The 17966-nt window shown below is 34.1% G+C and overlaps 1 protein-coding gene and 1 long non-coding RNA gene across 5 annotated transcripts in view; one reads left to right on the top strand and one right to left on the bottom strand.

The window, feature by feature from the left end:
* Positions 1-5187, bottom strand: part of LOC138918956 (uncharacterized) — a 75388-nt gene extending 70201 nt beyond the window's left edge. For both annotated transcript variants that reach the window (XR_011428738.1, XR_011428739.1), the window contains exons 1-2: positions 5053-5187; positions 3098-3195 (exon numbers count right to left, since the gene is read on the bottom strand). This is a non-coding gene — a long non-coding RNA (uncharacterized lncRNA). The remainder of the gene's footprint in view (positions 1-3097; positions 3196-5052) is intronic.
* The window catches only part of BCHE (butyrylcholinesterase), a 65557-nt gene continuing 52730 nt past the window's right edge, over positions 5140-17966 (top strand). For 2 of the 3 annotated variants that reach the window (XM_070242320.1, XM_070242321.1), the window contains exons 1-2: positions 5140-5268; positions 10911-12435. In XM_070242320.1, the coding sequence (XP_070098421.1) occupies positions 5154-5268; positions 10911-12435 (1640 nt within the window). In that variant the 5' untranslated portion in view covers positions 5140-5153. 3 annotated transcript variants of the gene reach the window in all.

The following is a 17966-nucleotide window of genomic DNA, read 5'->3' as shown; positions in this document are numbered from 1 at the left end:
CAAACTGGTGCAGCCACTATGGAAAACAGTATGGAGATTCCTCAAAAATTAAAAATAGAACTACCATATGACCCAGTTATTCCACTAATGAGTATCTATCCAAAGAGCTTGAAGTCAGCAATTCCAAAAGTCCTATGCACCCCAATGTTCATTGCAGCATTATTTACAATAGCCAAGACATGGAAGCAGCCTAAGCGCCCATCAACAGATGAATAGATAAAGAAGATGTGGTACATATATACAATGGAATACTACTCAGCTGTAAAACAGAACAAAATCATTCCATTTGCAATAACATGGATGGACCTTAAGGGAATTATGTTAAGTGAAATAAGCCAGTTAGAGAAGGATAATCTCTGTATGACTCCACTCATATGAGGAATTTAAAAATGTGGACAAAGAGAACAGTTTAGTGGATACCAGGGGAAATGTGGGGTGGGGGGTGGGCACAAAGGGTGAAGGGGTGCACCTACAACACGACTGACAAACATTAATATAGAACTGAAATTTCACAAGATTGTAACCTATCATTAACTCAATAAAAAAAAAAATAAAAGATACCACCCCATGTTGTTGCAAATGGGACGGTTTTGTCTTTTTTATGGCTGAGTAGTTTTCCATTGTCTTCTTTCCATTCATCTGTAGATGGGCACTTGGGTTGCTTCCACATCTTGGCTATTATTAATAATGCTCCCATGAACATAGTGGTGCATAAATCTCTTTGGATGATTGATTTCAAGTTCTTTGGATAAATACCCGGTAGTAGGATAGCTGGATCATATGGTATTTCTATTTTTAATTTTTGAGAAACCTCCATATTGTTTTCCATAGTGGCTGCCCGAGTTTGCATTCCCACCAGCAGTATATGAGCATTCCCTTTAGGGTATGATGCTAAGTAAAATAAACCAGACAGAGAAAGGCAAATACTGCATGATTTCACTCACATGCAGAAGATAACAAATACATGGATAAAGAGAACAGATTAGTGGTTACCAGAGGGGCTGGGGGTTAGGGGAGTGGGCGAAAGGGATAAAGGGGAAGGTATGTATGGTGATGGATAAAAATTAGACTACTAGGGGTGAGGACAATGAAGTGTATTCAGGAATTGATAAACAGTAATGTAGACCCAAAATTACAAAATGTTATAAAACATTATAATCACAGAAAAATTAATTGGAAATAAAATAAAGTATAAAATTCAATGGCAAATAAATAAATAAATAAAAGATACCACCCCAGATTTATTAAAGCCAAAGCCCAACGAAGGGGCAGGAATCTGGACTTTTAAAGAGCACTCTGATTGATCTGGTGGCATGCTAATGTACAATTTTTCTGAGAGTAGAATTCTAAGACTAATCAATTGTTTGCAAGAGGAAATTTGAGTCAATTCAATAAATTAGAGTATAAACAAAGAAGGTTGCTGCTTCTCTCTTTAAAAAAAAAAAACAAAAAAAGAAAAAAACAAATGAGTTTATCCTTCTTTGCTCAAGCCCGCAGAGTTTATTTTCTTGCTCTGATCCCCCTGCCTTTGCAAGTTCCATGAAAATCGGCTTGGTACCACATTCCCTCAGAAGTTGTGGCTTTTTCTTGATTAGTTATCTTAGAGAGTATTGTTGTAGAATCTAGCCAATTTGTTAGTGCCTACACACCCCTTTCCAGAACTCCTTTACACGAACTACCTGTACCGCTACAATGGCACAAGACTGCCTGAGCCTCCCCATCATTCCTTCTCCCTTCACTCCCAAAGATCTTCGCTTTGTCTCTACAGACACCACTGCCTGCAGGCGCTTCCACAGTAGCTGCCACCATACAGTTAAAGAATTTTCTTCCTAGCGGGGCTGGGCCCACTTCTAAAATCTGTCGAGAAATCCACTTTTAAACATCTGCCACACCTAGGTATGAATGTCTAGTCTCTTGGTTCCAGAGAAGTGTTCAGATTTATTCTGATAAAGAACATTTCCCTTTTTTGTCAGAATTGTTGGAAACCTCTTCTTATTTGACAGTCTATGAAGAGTGTCAGTAGATGGCAAAAAAAAAAACAAACAAGAAGTCTACTTTGTACTAGTCGATTTCAGTTATTCCACTTCCTGGAAAATAAATTAAGAAAAAAAGCAAAAGTTGCACCTAAATATCTACATATAAAAATGCCAGTTGTGATAGTGTTTATATTAAACAAAAATTAGAAAATACCTTTATTACCTGTCTGCTTTTTGGCACATTGCTTATACCTTTTGTGGCTAAATTTTCTCAGCCATAAAATTGGAATAATAATAGTACTTACTTAAAAGTGGTTTTGAGTTTTAAATGAGTTAATATATTCAAAGTGCTTAGAACAGTGTTTTCAAATAGTAGTCATTAGCTGAAATTATTATGATCATATAAGTAGCAAATGGTGCAATAAATTATGGTATACTCATTGATAATATGTCACACAGTCATTAAAATATTGTAATAAGAATTAATATCATGAAATAAATTAAAAATAAGAAGCAAAATTATGCTAACAACCTGTTTAGCTATTGCTATATATATAACTCTGTAACTCTAACTATGTACACATATTTAAAGAAAAACTAGAATGGAATACATCTAAAGATCTTTTCCATATCCGTGATATGTAAAATGTAGGAATATACTTTTTTTGCAATCCATATTTTCTTTAGCAATGACATTGCTCTTATAAAAAAATGTATTAATAAAAGATTAGGGTATTTGTGTGGTATCGGTATGCCTGAAGAAGACTAATGTAAAATATGGGATTACTATTTCCCATAGCGTCTCAAATCTCCTGGAATGTTGTTAACTAGATAACAACCAGCCCAGTGGTACTAAGGCATAATAAAACCTTAAAAGCAAAAAGTCACCACAATAGGCTAACGGAAAATGGTCATAGAGCCAAGACTATGATGATTGCCTTGCTTGTGCTTCAGCATATATGGTTGCAAAGTCTGAGCAGTGTTAATGCTGTGTCAAGTGTCTTGAGATATTTCAGCAGTGCCACTTACAAGGCACACTCAACATTTAACAGCATGATCGTTAATCAAGGCTGTCAGGTCACAGAACAGCGCTTGCCTGCTGATCCTGACATGAGACTCACTGCGTGTGACGTACATCCTCCTACTGGATATGTGTGAAAACACAATGACATCACAGAACTGAAGCAGCTGCCGTATGTCGAGCCACAAAGGAAGAAACCTTCAAATAAGACAGGAAGAAGAAATGCACTGAAATAACGCATGAAGCAACCGGGCATAGCTGAGAAATCCTGAGAGAGAATGAACGAAAGGGGCAGGAGCCACAGGTGGTTCACTGAAGCAAAAGTATGGAGCAGAGAAAAAACTGTCAGGTTTAATAGCCAGTTCATGTTGCTGCTCAACCAGTTTAAACGTGTTAAAAATGAACATCTGCTTGCAACTGATTATTTTACTGTTTAGCTTCAGGTTCAAAGATGAGAATGAAGTACGTGTAGATACATGATATATTTTGCATAGTGGTGAGTGGATGTTAAGACCATGCAAAATGGTCTGCTGAATTCTCTCACATCAAAAACATTCCTCAACAATCACAGGATTTGAGAATAAGACCCACCACGTGCTAGCACAGAAAACAATACAGTGAAGCTGTGTTGGAGAGAAGAATTTAGACATTTGGATTAAAAATCACATATATTAAACCAATGAACTCTCTTTCGTGTGAGTCACCAAAAATGACTACATTTTAACAGAAATGCAATCACTTTCCAAACTATTACATGATTGTCAGTGTACTACCTTTTAAAAACCCTTTCCTCGTTTTGGATCGATCATGTATTCTGTAACTTTTGTGTAACTAGATTGTCGTCACATAGACTATATTCTAAATACATCAAAAATCATTGTGATTGTTAAGTTTATTATAGAATATACTCCTGAGTAGCAATTTTCCCAGAAAAGATAATTTTGAAAGAATAAAATGGCTATTATCTCAGAAACAGTTGACATGAAATGGCATTAGACAAATCTGTTAAAATTCTGATCTCAACAACTACTAGTGGTAAGATACATAGCAAGTTTCTGCTCTTTATAAGCCTTAGCTTCCCCATCTGAAAATATGGTTAATAATATTTAACTCATATATTTATTGGAATAAAATAAAATAATTTATGTAAACTGTCCATAATAATAGCTGACACAAGGTAGTATCAATAAAGAATAACAGTTCTTATATTTGCATATTTGAAATTTTAAACACCATTAAACAAAAATGGGCTTACCTACAATTATGGGCGTACTGGTTAGTCCATAGTAAGCCCAAAAGCTGGAGATTTAAAAGTGAAAGTGATCCTTTGCAGGACATAAAGAAGGTAATTGTATTGAGAAGTCAGGCATTGAACAGTTCATTAAAAGTTTTGGGATTTTTTTTTTTCCATTTTCCCAAATATCTAAGTCAAGGAAGAGAACCCTAAAAGACATCAAAACATCCTTGAGAGCTTGCACACTTGCAGCTTACAGAATTTGGGGACGATCATTCTTCATTGTATATTCCTTATCTTGACCAGAAAATTGTGGCTTCTCATTACACTTAACTGCCTGCAGGACCCCTGACTAGGAAATTACCAGAGCTGAGATCTTACTTAAATAAGTGTTGTTGTGTAGGGATGGAAAGGACATTCCTGTCAGAGACATTCATTCAGTTAATAAAATTAATCTTTTTATTTTCATAGTTTTATCTACAGAGCAATTATTTTGTTTCCTATTTTATCTTTTACACTCCTTTCTAACTACACAATTGGCACAGATTGAAGTTACAAAGATTTCAATAGCAGCGTTTCTTCAGAAAAACGCGTACATCTTTAAATCTTAAAATGAGCATAAGAAAAGTGTATAGTCTATAAAAGAGGAAAATACCTTAAAAGTTCTGGCAGTGTTAAAAAAAAGTGCATTTTCTGTGCATTTTCAGCTTCAGTTAAAGAAGCTTCTACATCTTTTTTTCTTCGCTCTTAAATGAGTGCCTGCAATCGTAATACATTTACCCAGTAACGCTTTTGTAAATGAATTACTATGGCATTCATACCTTCAGTCTCTGAACAGAAGTCAGAAAGTAAAGATTGGCTGCCTCTAGATCAAGTTGCTGCTGCCAACTCTCGCGAGCTTTGTCAGGAACAGTTGATTGTAATGTCAGTGCAGTCCAATTTACAGGCTGGAGCAGCAGCTGCATACTGCATTTCCCTGAAGTGTTACATGATTTCCACTCCTTGCAAACTTTATCATCTTTGTTGCAGTGAGTCGGGTAAGTTGCTCTGAATTTATGTCTTCCTTTAGCTGCAAGTTACTGTGAAGCTCCTTCTGTAGGATTGTGTTCCCTTCACGTGTTTGCTGTGCCCCTTTGGTGCTCTGTGGGGGACAGTCGTTGCAAATGGGACAGATGAAGCAAGCGAGCAGCCACAAGCATCAGATCTGCCTGTTATTCAGGGAATGCAGACTGAGTCCATTTAACTGCTGGGGAAATAATAGAATTGTTCAATTTTGTACAAAGGACGGTGGCACTTGTGGAGTCACTGTGATGTCTGTTCTCTGTGCACTCCCTAAGGGGAAACATTCTATCTGTTTTACCCTTAAATGTGCTGTTTAGGAAATTTCTCCTTAAAAGAGTAACAAAAGTGATCTTTGATCAGTCTTACTTTATTATTTTTTTCTTTTTTCTTAAATGGCATGAAGTGAATAGATCTCTTATTGTCTGGCTTGACAGAACACTTTTCTTAATAAACATTTTGCCATCTAAACTTTATAACAATTGGCAAAGCAAAAGTCTAAACTTTTTTTTATCTAAAAGAAAAGTCTATTTCGTAATTTGATTTCCCAACTTTTGTCCACTTTGCCCTGTTTATCCTCTTTCTTTTAATGTGTGTGTTTAAATTATGTCAAAATATTTTATATTTTTAAATTATTTTTATTATATCAATAAGCCAATATAGACTTTCTGTTGTCCTACATCTTCTAAACCTATTTTTATTTTGATGATATCAGGCTCTTGCTTAACCTGCGGATTAAGCATTGAATATAAAAGGTATGAATATTTAAACGTAAAATGAAATGTGAACAAAATTGTTTCATTATTTATGGTTTCTATTTGCAATTTTTTTTTTATCTTGAGTATGAATTTCAAATTTTTGTGAATATATTGCATGATAATAAACCTAATTAGGAGTTACTATCACTAGTTCGTGTAATGTCTCTCATAATATAAACTATCACATACTTATGATAAATATAATTATATTTCACTTATATAGTTACTCGTTTAAGGTTAAACACGAGCTTTTAAAGAGTGGCTTTATACTTTAAATGAAAATCTTTAGAATTCTCTGTGAATTTGAAATAACATGGCCTTTGGATACCAAATAAAATTTCTAATTGCATTTGCAAAATTCTGTTCTATTCTCCTTGATTTGTTGTTGTTGTTTGTTTTTAGTGTCCTGTTTTTTTTTTAACTGTAAGGAAATGTTTGGGATCTGCTCCACATTTTAGTTGTTATAAATACAAGCTAATGATATCTTAGCAAGTCTTATCTTATCTATAAATTTTGTTTCTGCTCTGATTCATCTCTTGGTAACAACTAGTAATACATATTTAAATTGTATGTTGTCTTCATTTTAATGCTTTCATGACAAAATCTGCTCATTCTTATCAAAACTGAACTGTCCCAGATGTTAGAGAATTATAATTGGATAGATGTCAACCTAAGAACAGATTCAACTTTCAAAGACCTAAGATAGTTCTCTAATATTAAATGTTCAAATTATTCCCACAATGAAAAGTTTAAGAATCTTCCCGATTAAGGATAGATACAGATCTTATGCTTCTCATACTTAATATAGTGTCTTCTATCTGTACATCTGTATCCTTTTAGTGCCTAGTGGGTATCGGAAGGATCCCTGAAAGACAGTGATACAGTCTATTTATAAACAGACTTCCTCAACTCCCCACTTGACTTAGCCTGCAACAAAACAAGCTTTCTAGGTTTGGTATAAAGGCTTAGTTGTTTTAATTTGACCAAATACATTTTAGTGGCGCTTGTTCTAGATCATATTATCTAGATGGCTCTTTCCCACCATTTTAAAACACTTTATTTTTATGCAGAAATATATATTCTATTTAACTTTTTGAAAGTCAGGAAAATTACTCTACCTTCAAAAGAAAAACTGTCAATATTTGCTTGACCATCCTTTAAGAAGTCCTTTGGTGGCTAATGATTTTGAATATTTCATTGATATCCTACTATGGCAAAACTATGGCAAATGAATAGCTCTTTATAACAATCATTTTATTGTACCCATTCTTGTAGTAAAGATATATTTCTTCTTAAAATTGGTTGAGGAATTTTGATGTTACTTTCAAAATTGAATTAAAAATGCAAAAAGAAGGAAATAATTTTTGCCTTTTTTTTACTTTGAAAGTCATATTATTAAAAATTTAGAATATTTTCCAAAATTTCCAGTAGATTTTGATATTCTAGAGCTTTTTATAAACTTGGAGCATCAGAGTATTCATTGTGTTTCAGGTTTTCCACCTTCCCACTCCCATCGTTTGTTTTCTTTTTCACTTCCACACAAAAACTTCTGCCTTTCTTTCAAATATTATGAGAATAAGTTTAATCGATCTAAATTTGGATACTCAGTTATACTCAATATGAAAATTTGCCCCATTCTTTATGATAAACATCTTATGTATTCTCAGTTTGAATTGTTTATGTAATATGCCAGTAGACAATTTGCACCAGAATTTATAGGAGGAAAAACAATGAAGTTTTGCTGAATATTTTAATTATTAATAAAGATTGAGATATAGACTAATAACGTTTTCTTAGTCTCCTTTATTTATTTCTCTTTTGATCGTTTAATCATGTGATAACTTATAATAAAAATGTAAACATCTCTTAACAGTAAAACAGCAGAGCAGCGTATTAAAGAATACCAGACTAGGAAAAGGACAAAATAATAATTAGTTAAATAAAGTGCTGTAGCTAAACACAAAAATATTAACCTACACTAATAAGTATGTGAGCATATGCATATTTTCGTTTTAAAATCTAGATTTAATAATATGGTATATAACATTCTCCAACAGGTAGCATAACAGCGCGTTAGGATTATACTGCCATTCTTGCAATGAAAGCATGCTTACAATGATTTTTTGAATGTTATTAGTTGCATTTTTACAAGTTGATGACTCACAGATATCATTGCTGAAAAGGCTACTTTATTATTCACATAAATCATTACATATAACATTAAAATTCACTCAGCACAAAATATAATTAAAAACATATAAGAAATACTTATGTAAATCAAAGTGACATGTGAATGATATTATAATCTTTTAGCTGTTGTGGTAGCTATTATTTAACATATGCAATGGAAATTATTACATTTATTAATTACATAAGGAAACAAAATATTCGGTAGTAATTATACTTGCTGTGCAATAAAATTAATAAACTGTAGAACAAAAGTTTGAAAATTATCTCAGACCAAAAATCATTAGCATTTGGTGTTTGGCTTAAAAAGACAAAATAATATTTATATAAAACCAAGGGGGAAAAAAGAGGATCTTAACATTAGCCTCAGAAGAAGACTGACTGAGCTGGGCCAAAGGTCGGAACGACTACAACCAGAGAGCCTGCAATTGATCTGTTGAAGTGAAGTTTAGAGTCTGCCAGCTTTGTGTCGTAATTCCTTTTTCCTCTCCAAAGCGGATTTTAAAAAAGAAAAAAAAAAGTCATCATAAGACTTTTTTCTCCAAATGTCCACCTCCGTTTATTTAAAGAAAGGGTTTAGAAATCATCAGAAGGAAAAAAAAAGACTACGGGAGCAGCGCCTCTAAAATTCCTAAACTTTCAAAAATATAAAGTTTCATTAGTGATTGTCAAGTCCACAGGAAGCTTTATATTATTACATTTTATTTATTTATGATTATTTATAATATAAGAAATTGCATTTATGATTGTAATAATCTCTGAATATCATAATAGTAAAGAAATTGTGTTAAAATATTATATACTTCAATAATATATTTTATTGTTCTTAGCAAAAATTCAATTGTATCGAAATCGAGAACATGAAAAAAATCTTGTGGTTTGATTTTTTAAAACTTTATTATTATAACAATCATCATATATAGATATATTTGCATATTTGTCCATATACATATAGACATTGATAGAATTAGGTAGACAAGTATAGATATGGACATAGACATAAGTATAGACAGAGTCAGAGACAGAGAGAGAGGGAGAGATACCCATAAGTACTGGACACTAAACAAAATACTGTACACAATGGATTGGTTTATTCAAATATTTTGGGGGGATCAAAAAATACTTGTTGATCACCAGCTATTGTATGAGCAGCAGTGAAGAGGCTGATTTAAAATGTGAGTTCCTAAAGCTGAGACAGTTATCAAGATAGTGCCTTATTCTCTGCCTTCGAAGACAATCTAAATAAAAAAAAAATACAAATTCTCAAAGCTCACAGGATTAACTTCTTGTACATATAGGTTGGATTGACAATTACGATATAAAAAAATAAAGAAAAGATTCTGTACATTTATGGACCTTTGTTGTTGATATGTGGATGTGAATGAGTGTTTGTATTTGTTTGAATCAGGTTTCCTTTCAGTTATATCATGATGTTCTTTTAAACGGTATTTGCATTACATTTTTCTCTCTCTCTTTGCCACATGGAGTTTCAGTATCTGATTTTTAAATTTTATTTATTTTAAAGAAACTCAGGTGTGCATTATGATTTTTTAATAAAACTTTGATCTCCCAATCTCTTCATGTCATCAAACAGATATCATTTAATAAAATGCCAGATAGTTATGATTGTAGGTCTCAAAAATTACCTTTGCTTCCTCCACTTTTCCAAGTAATTTCTCAGCTTTACTCCTATTTCATTCATTTTGTCCGCTATCAGAATACAAGTAAATCTGACCATGATAACACATTTAACCTCACTAGTTGCATATGCTTTAATCAATTAACAAATTAACAGATGTGCATCGAGTAATTCTTGGGTGTAAAATTCCTTTGAAGTCAGCATCTTCTCTGACACATTGTATTACTGCCTGTCGGTTCTCCCCATTTACATTGTAATTCAGGTCAAGAAGCCCTTCTTGGTTATTCAATTTCAGGGAAATTCTCTAGTATATATCTGTAGCCCTCCCTTTCCAATTTTTCCCATAGGTCTTTATAACAGTAGCAGATTTATTAGTTTTCACAATCTGTATGATAAATGGCAACTACTGTGTTTTTGTTACTTAACATTCTATAGATATATTGTCCAAATTCTTTTCTGACCATAGACTGTATAGATTTTATCGAGGAAGAAACTACTAGGCAAAAAGGATCACAGAAGGACATGGAGACAGAAAAAGATGATAATAAAAGTCTAAGGATCCTTAAAAGTTCTTAAGAACCATTCACCCATGAATAGAAGTGTACATATTTCAGAGAATACATGAGCTTGTATTTCCTCCTCTAACCAACGTAGAAATTATATTTTGTCAACGTAAGTGGACAACCGCTTAATACCACTTTCTGTGGGGCTGTGTGTGCTAGAGAAGTATATATATTTATATACACCCCGCGGATAAACTTTCTCTTTAAAATACTAAATCTTCCTTACAAGCATTTGATAATGAATCTCTCCAAAGTGAAATAATTTATACTTTTCCATGTCACTTATTTATTTTCTACATTGAAAACTGAAATATCTCCAACCATTTTTTATGTTTTTATTCATAAGTGTTTATAGTGGTAGCAGATTTATTAGTTTTCATTATTTGTAGGATTAATAAGAACTATGATATTTTAGTCAAGTATAACGTTAGAAACATGAGGCTGTTAAAACTTCCTCCTCACCTCTCTTTCAGAAATCAGTATGCAGAGCTGGGGTACAATCATATGCATTCGAATTCTCTTGCGATTTCTTCTGCTCTGGGTGCTTATCGGGAAGTCACACACTGAAGAAGACATCATAATTACAACCAAGAACGGAAAAGTCAGAGGGATGAACTTGCCAGTTCTTGGTGGCACAGTAACAGCCTTTCTTGGGATTCCCTATGCACAGCCGCCTCTTGGTAGACTTCGATTCAAAAAGCCACAATCCTTGACTAAGTGGTCCAATATTTGGAATGCCACAAAATATGCCAATTCTTGCTATCAGAACACAGATCAAAGTTTCCCAGGCTTCCTTGGATCAGAGATGTGGAACCCAAACACTGAACTTAGTGAAGACTGTTTATATCTGAATGTGTGGATTCCAGCACCTAAACCAAAAAATGCTACTGTAATGATATGGATCTATGGTGGTGGTTTTCAAACTGGGACATCATCTTTGCCTGTTTATGATGGCAAGTTTCTGGCTCGGGTTGAAAGAGTTATTGTAGTTTCAATGAACTATAGAGTGGGTGCCCTAGGATTCTTAGCCTTATCAGAAAATCCTGAGGCACCAGGGAACATGGGCTTATTTGATCAACAGTTGGCACTTCAGTGGGTGCAAAAAAATATAGCAGCCTTTGGTGGTAATCCTAGAAGTGTAACTCTCTTTGGAGAAAGTGCAGGAGCAGCTTCAGTTAGCCTTCATTTACTTTCTCCTAGAAGCCAGCCTTTGTTTACCAGAGCCATTCTGCAAAGTGGATCCTCTAATGCCCCTTGGGCAGTAACATCTCTGTATGAAGCTAGGAACAGAACATTGACCCTAGCTAAACGTATGGGTTGCTCTAGGGACAATGAGACTGAGATGATCAAATGTCTTCGAGACAAAGATCCCCAGGAAATTCTTCTGAATGAAGTATTTGTTGTCCCCTATGATACTCTCTTGTCAGTAAACTTTGGTCCAACTGTGGATGGCGATTTTCTCACTGACATGCCAGATACACTACTCCAACTTGGACAGTTCAAAAGAACCCAGATCTTGGTGGGTGTTAATAAAGATGAAGGGACAGCATTTTTAGTATATGGGGCTCCTGGTTTCAGCAAAGATAACAACAGTATCATAACAAGAAAAGAATTTCAGGAGGGTTTAAAAATATTTTTTCCAAGAGTGAGTGAGTTTGGAAGAGAATCAATCCTTTTCCATTACATGGACTGGTTAGATGATCAGAGAGCCGAAAACTACAGAGAGGCCTTGGATGATGTTGTTGGGGATTACAATATCATATGCCCTGCCTTGGAGTTCACCAAAAAGTTCTCAGAATTGGGAAATGATGCCTTTTTCTACTATTTTGAACACCGATCGACCAAACTTCCTTGGCCAGAATGGATGGGAGTGATGCATGGTTACGAAATCGAATTTGTCTTTGGTTTACCTCTGGAAAGAAGAGTTAATTACACAAAAGCTGAGGAAATTTTGAGTAGATCCATTATGAAACGCTGGGCAAATTTTGCAAAATATGGGTAAGTGCCAATTTTTGTAATTGTTCTTTTTGGTCTTGCTTGTTTTGTTTTGTTTTGCTTAGCTTTGCTTAGTCTCTGGTGTAGCCTTCATTAAAGGCACAGAAATGTTTTAGTTATTTATTCTCTTTGTACCTTAAGCTAGTTTTATTTTTTTAATATGTAGTGAATATCGATTCCTTGCATCAGAGTGCTTAAAACAAATCATCAAAGAACTTTTTTGAAAAATATTTTATGATTTAATTTCCAAAATTCTGCAGAGTACTTTAACAAAGTTAGCCAAAGTTTGTATGGAAATGGACGTTTACCTTGAGAACTAAAATTACCGTGACCATGTTTTTTAACCTGAAAATTTTAGGAAAGAGTAGGAATATGTCTTCTCATGCTCTTAAACGGTGGTACAGTGGTACCTGATACATGAAGAAACACATTCTTGCTCAGGAAAATCAAAGGGCAAAATGGTGATGGGGTTACCCAAAATACAGAGGCTGCCAATTTGTCCATTTTTTTTCCCTACTAGGTTTGTTCAGATCTTTGAGGTAACTTGTGTAGGACCCGAGTTACAAGGGTCCTTATGTTTAGCTAAGCTGTTCCCTACGTGTGCAGTTAGATGGATGACGTCATATAATCAGAGACATTACAAAAGAGCATATTTTCCCTCATGTGTTATAAATATTGTGATACCATGGCCTCAATAGTCAGAAGAAAATAATCTGTTACAATATGTTTTCATATTCGTATATTTGTATGTGTATAGAAAAATGGTTTTGGACCAGCCCAGTGGCACAGCGGTTAAGTGCTCACGTTCCGCTTTGGCAGCCTGGGGTTCTCAGTTCGGATCCTAGGTGTGGACATGGCACTGCTTGGCAAGCCACACAGTGGTAGGCGTCCCACATATAAAGTAGAGGAAGATGGACACGGATGTTAGGTCAGGGCCAGTCTTCCTCAGCAAAAAGAGGAGGATTGGCAGCAGTTAGTTCAGGGCTAATCTTCCTCAAAAAGAAAAAAGATTTTTTTTTTTCTATACATTGGAATAATTTATATCAATGAGAACACTTAAAAAGCAGAAATTTGGGCATCTACTTTCAAAAGGAGTGCTTACAGAAACTCACAAATTGATTGCCGCTTTACTCAATCTTTCATACTGTCTTTTATAATTGAAAAGAATGTTGAGAGTGATGCTGTTACTCTTTGGTCTTCTTTTCCATCCCCCATTTGGAATTCATTGCATTCCATGTTACTGTATGTATCGTTCTACAAAGTACTTGTATGAAAGAATTCTTCTCAAAATTTTTTAATACTTATCCATTGTGTATAAAGCTAAAATTCTTCTATCTGGCATTAAGAGGCCTCTATAATCTTCCTGCAACCCATATTGCCCAAGAACACCTGGCTGCTTGGTAGGCCAGTTATCTCTTGAATGCCAAAGGTTTCAAGCTTAGCTGCACCTTACAGGCTTGTTCTTGCTATGTGCCCTGTTGAGGACATTTACCTCTCTCCTTTGTTTTTGGTGAGGAAGATTGGTCCTGAGCTTACATCTGTTGTCAATCTTCCTCTATTTTGTATGTGGGATGCCATCACAGCACGGCCCAATGAGCAGTATGTAGGTCTGCACCCAGGATCCGAACCCACAAACCATGGGCCACTGAAGCAGAATGTGCCCTTAACCACTATGCCACTGGGCCGGCCCCACCTCTCTCCTTTTTAAAGACACAAATCCCAATATTTTTTAAAGGTCCTCACCAACTAAATGTTTCATACAGCATATCTTTCATTCCTAGAGTTGTAATTGCTTCAGACCTCCTTTTCACTCTCTCAGAAGTTATTGATTGAGTTTTCTATCTGCTATCTTTCATTGTATGCCAAGCCTCCTAAACTAGACTAAACTAGCTTCTTGAAGGAGAAACTATCATTTTATTGGATACTCATTAAGGTACTACTGACATTGGTATATATCATACTTAACAAATATTTGATTAATGATTGAATGAGAACAAGTAAAAGCTAATATGAATAAAAAATATAATTGATTCAAGATCCATGGGCTATTATATTATCTGCCACCGTGCATTATCTTCTACCGTCTGAGCATCAGCCTAAATTTCTACTTAAGAAGGATCATCTTATTTCAGAGCTGCACTAAAATTGCTTATGTCTCATTCTGTTCTCTCTCCAAAGGCTATAGCCATAATAAATCATTTGAATATGTTTTTAATTCTTTCTTACAATTCTAGAGATTGTAAATAACTTAACGGGAAATATTTCCTAAAGTTACTGATGCCTGTTATTTTTAAAGGACTTCGTATTTTGCATATTGAAATCATCAAGGAATTTACATTTTCTCATGTCCCCATAGAGAACATTGAGAATCAGATGTGGTAAATATCTTGTTTATGATAGACAGACGGCAACAGATCAAAGAAGAAAGTCTTTGACACTTGATAGAATACTTTGTTTAATCTTAATCTGTTTCTATGATTAACATATGTTAATGGGAAATAAATGAAGGTTGACACATTTTAATTATACTGATAAATTCATATAAACAAGATTATAAACCATAAAGATTAAAGTACACTTTTTAAAGTAATTTAGTTGTAACAAGATGTCATGGCTAGTCATTTTAGCTGATAAGCTTCTTTACAGTCCATATTGGTATAGCTGAACAGAGAAATAATAATACATCATATGCGTTGAGAGTTGACTTGATGGCAAACCTAGTGTTAATCTCCTGGTGTCCATTGTCTTTTTTCAAAGTTTTTATTTTTATTTATTTATATATTTAAATTTACATATTTATTTATATTTACCTATAAATAAATATAGACACTTAGAATGGGCTAGTCAACTCCAATAGAACGGATGTTGGTGTTAGATTTGGAATTCACCCACATTCGTTTGACCACAGACGTGATGTTCTAACTCTGTGGTTCTCGATCCAGGAAATCCTCCCTCTTCCCCCCAACCTGGGACATTGAATAATGTCGGGAGCTGTTCTTGAATGTCACACTAGAATGGGCACGCTACTAGCACAGTAGAGGCCAGGGATGCTGCTAAACATCCTACAATCCACAGGACAGCCCCCACAACACAGAAGTCTTCATTCCAAATGTCAATGATGTCAAGACTGATAAACGGCAGGTTTCTACTTCCACATAACCCAAAATGACACATTAAAACAGTAAAAAATGTAGAACCAGGAGTCATAATTATCCTTCAGAAAAATGTTTCCAAGTTTATGGTTCATAAAATGTTTTAATAAATTCTTCTCCTTCTTAAATAATAAATTTAGTGTATGTTGTATTTTTTGTTATGATTAAGTTCAAAATAATTTTGAATTTTTCTTGGTGATTTTTAATTTTGTCAATAGGTTGTTTAATAGTCTATAATTTAACTTCCAGATATTTGGATCCTTTCTGGATATCTTGTTGCGGATTTCTAATTTAATTCAGTTCTAGGCTGTACTCTGTAAGATTTTCCCTTTTGAAATATTTTGAGCGTCATTTTATGCCCCAGCCCCCAGCGTATGATGTGCATGGGGAATTCTTTTATGTGCTTTGGAAAGAATGCATGTTCTTCAGTTGTCTGCTATGGTGTTTTCTGTAAATTAATTAGTTCATGGTTGCTCAGGTCTTCTATTATTCTTCCTAATATTTTTGTCTACCTGTTTCAAACACTGAGAGAGGGGTATTAACATTTTCAACTATAATTGTGGTTTTATTTATTTCTCCATTTAGCTTTGCTAATTTTCCTTTTAGTGTTTTAAATATATGATATTAATTCCATGCACATTTAGGATTATGTATTCCGGATTAATTGGCTGTTTTATCATTATGAGATGTCTCTCTGTCCTGACGTTGGCTTTGTCTAATATGAAGATAGATACATCATTTCTTATTCTTATGATTACATCATACATTTAGTACTATCCTTTTATTCCAATTCACCTATATTTTTTAAAAACCTTTCCTTAAAGTTAGTGTGATTAATCCATTTGACATTTAATGTAATTATCAATGTTTTTGTTTAAGCCTACCATCTTATTATTTTTTAGTTTGTCCTTCCTATTGCTCCTTTGCAGCTTTTTTTTTTTGCATTAATTGAATGCTTTTTATTATTTCATTTTATTTTTATATAGACATTTTAGTTTGTCTTTAACTTTTTTTCAGTGGCTATGTCAAGTCTAACAATTGTTTCTTTAACTTACAACAATCTGCTTAGAGTTAATACGGAACCACTTGGCAGTTTGCAACTGACATTTGCCAATTTCTTCACAATCCATGTTTCCCCTTTCCCATTTCACTCTTACTACTTCACAAATGTAAGAAATTAACAATACAGTTGCCTGCATTCTCCTCCATATTTCTATATTTTTGTCATATGTCTATACAATATATAATACAAAATCCCTCTTAATATATCATATGTTTTAAACAATTATATTTATGCAAATTTATAAAAGAAAAGAAAAAAATAATCTTTCATATTTACCCACATACTTACCTTTTCCAATGTTCTCTACTCTTTCCTGTTGATCCTAGTTTTCATCTGGTATAAATTCTCTTTATGCTGATGAACATCCTTTAGGATTTCTCATTGTGCAGATTGGCTAGTTACAAATTCCGTCAATTTTCTTTTATCTGAAAACGCCTTTATTTTACTTCAATTGAAGGATACTTAAGAAGCTAAAATCTAATTTGATCTTTTCTTCTATTCCTTTCAATGGTTGAAAGCTGTGTTCCATTACCTTCTTTATCTCTTTAGATCTGATGTGAAATGCATCTCTATTCCTGATTTTTCCCCTGTATTCCATCCTTTTTTTTATTTTCCTCTGGTTGATTTCAAAATTTTCTCTTTTTTTTTTTATATTGTCCATGATGTTTCCAAGTGTGATTCTTTTTTTTTTTTTTTTTTTTTTGGTCTAGGGTTCACTAAAATTCTTCTTGTTGGTTTTTTTTTTGAGGAAGATTAACCCCAAGTTAACATCTGCTGCCAATCCTCCTCTTTTTGCTGAGGAAGAACAGCCCTGAGCTAACATCTATGCCCATTTTCCTCTACTTTATATGTTTGATGCCTGCCACAGCATGACACACCTTGACAAGAGGTGTGTGTAGGTCCCCACCTGGCATCTGAACCTGCGAACCCTGGGCCCCGAAGCAGAATGTGCAAACTTATCCGCTACGCCACTGGGTCGGCCCCCTTGTTGATTTTTAATGTCACAGTTGAGAAATTTTATGTCAGTATTTTACTAAATATTCTTTATGCTCCATTCTCACCCTCTTCTCCTTCAAGAACTCCAATTATACATATATATTAGCCTATTTAATATTGTTCCACAGGTCACTAAGGTTCTGTTCACTTTTCTTCAGATTTACTTCTGTTCTTCAAATTAGATACTTTTTATTGATTTCTCTGCAAGCTCATTGACGCTTTCTTTTACCTTCTCCAATCTTTGGTTAACGCACCCAATGATTCTTTTTATTTCACTTATTTTAGTTTTCAGATCTAAAATTTCCTTTTCTTTTTTTTTTAGT

This window comes from Equus caballus, chromosome 19, assembly GCF_041296265.1.
Source record: "Equus caballus isolate H_3958 breed thoroughbred chromosome 19, TB-T2T, whole genome shotgun sequence".
Classification (NCBI taxonomy): Eukaryota; Metazoa; Chordata; class Mammalia; order Perissodactyla; family Equidae; genus Equus; species Equus caballus.
Note: the sequence above shows the minus strand (reverse complement) of the source record. Positions and strands in the feature narration are given on the sequence as shown.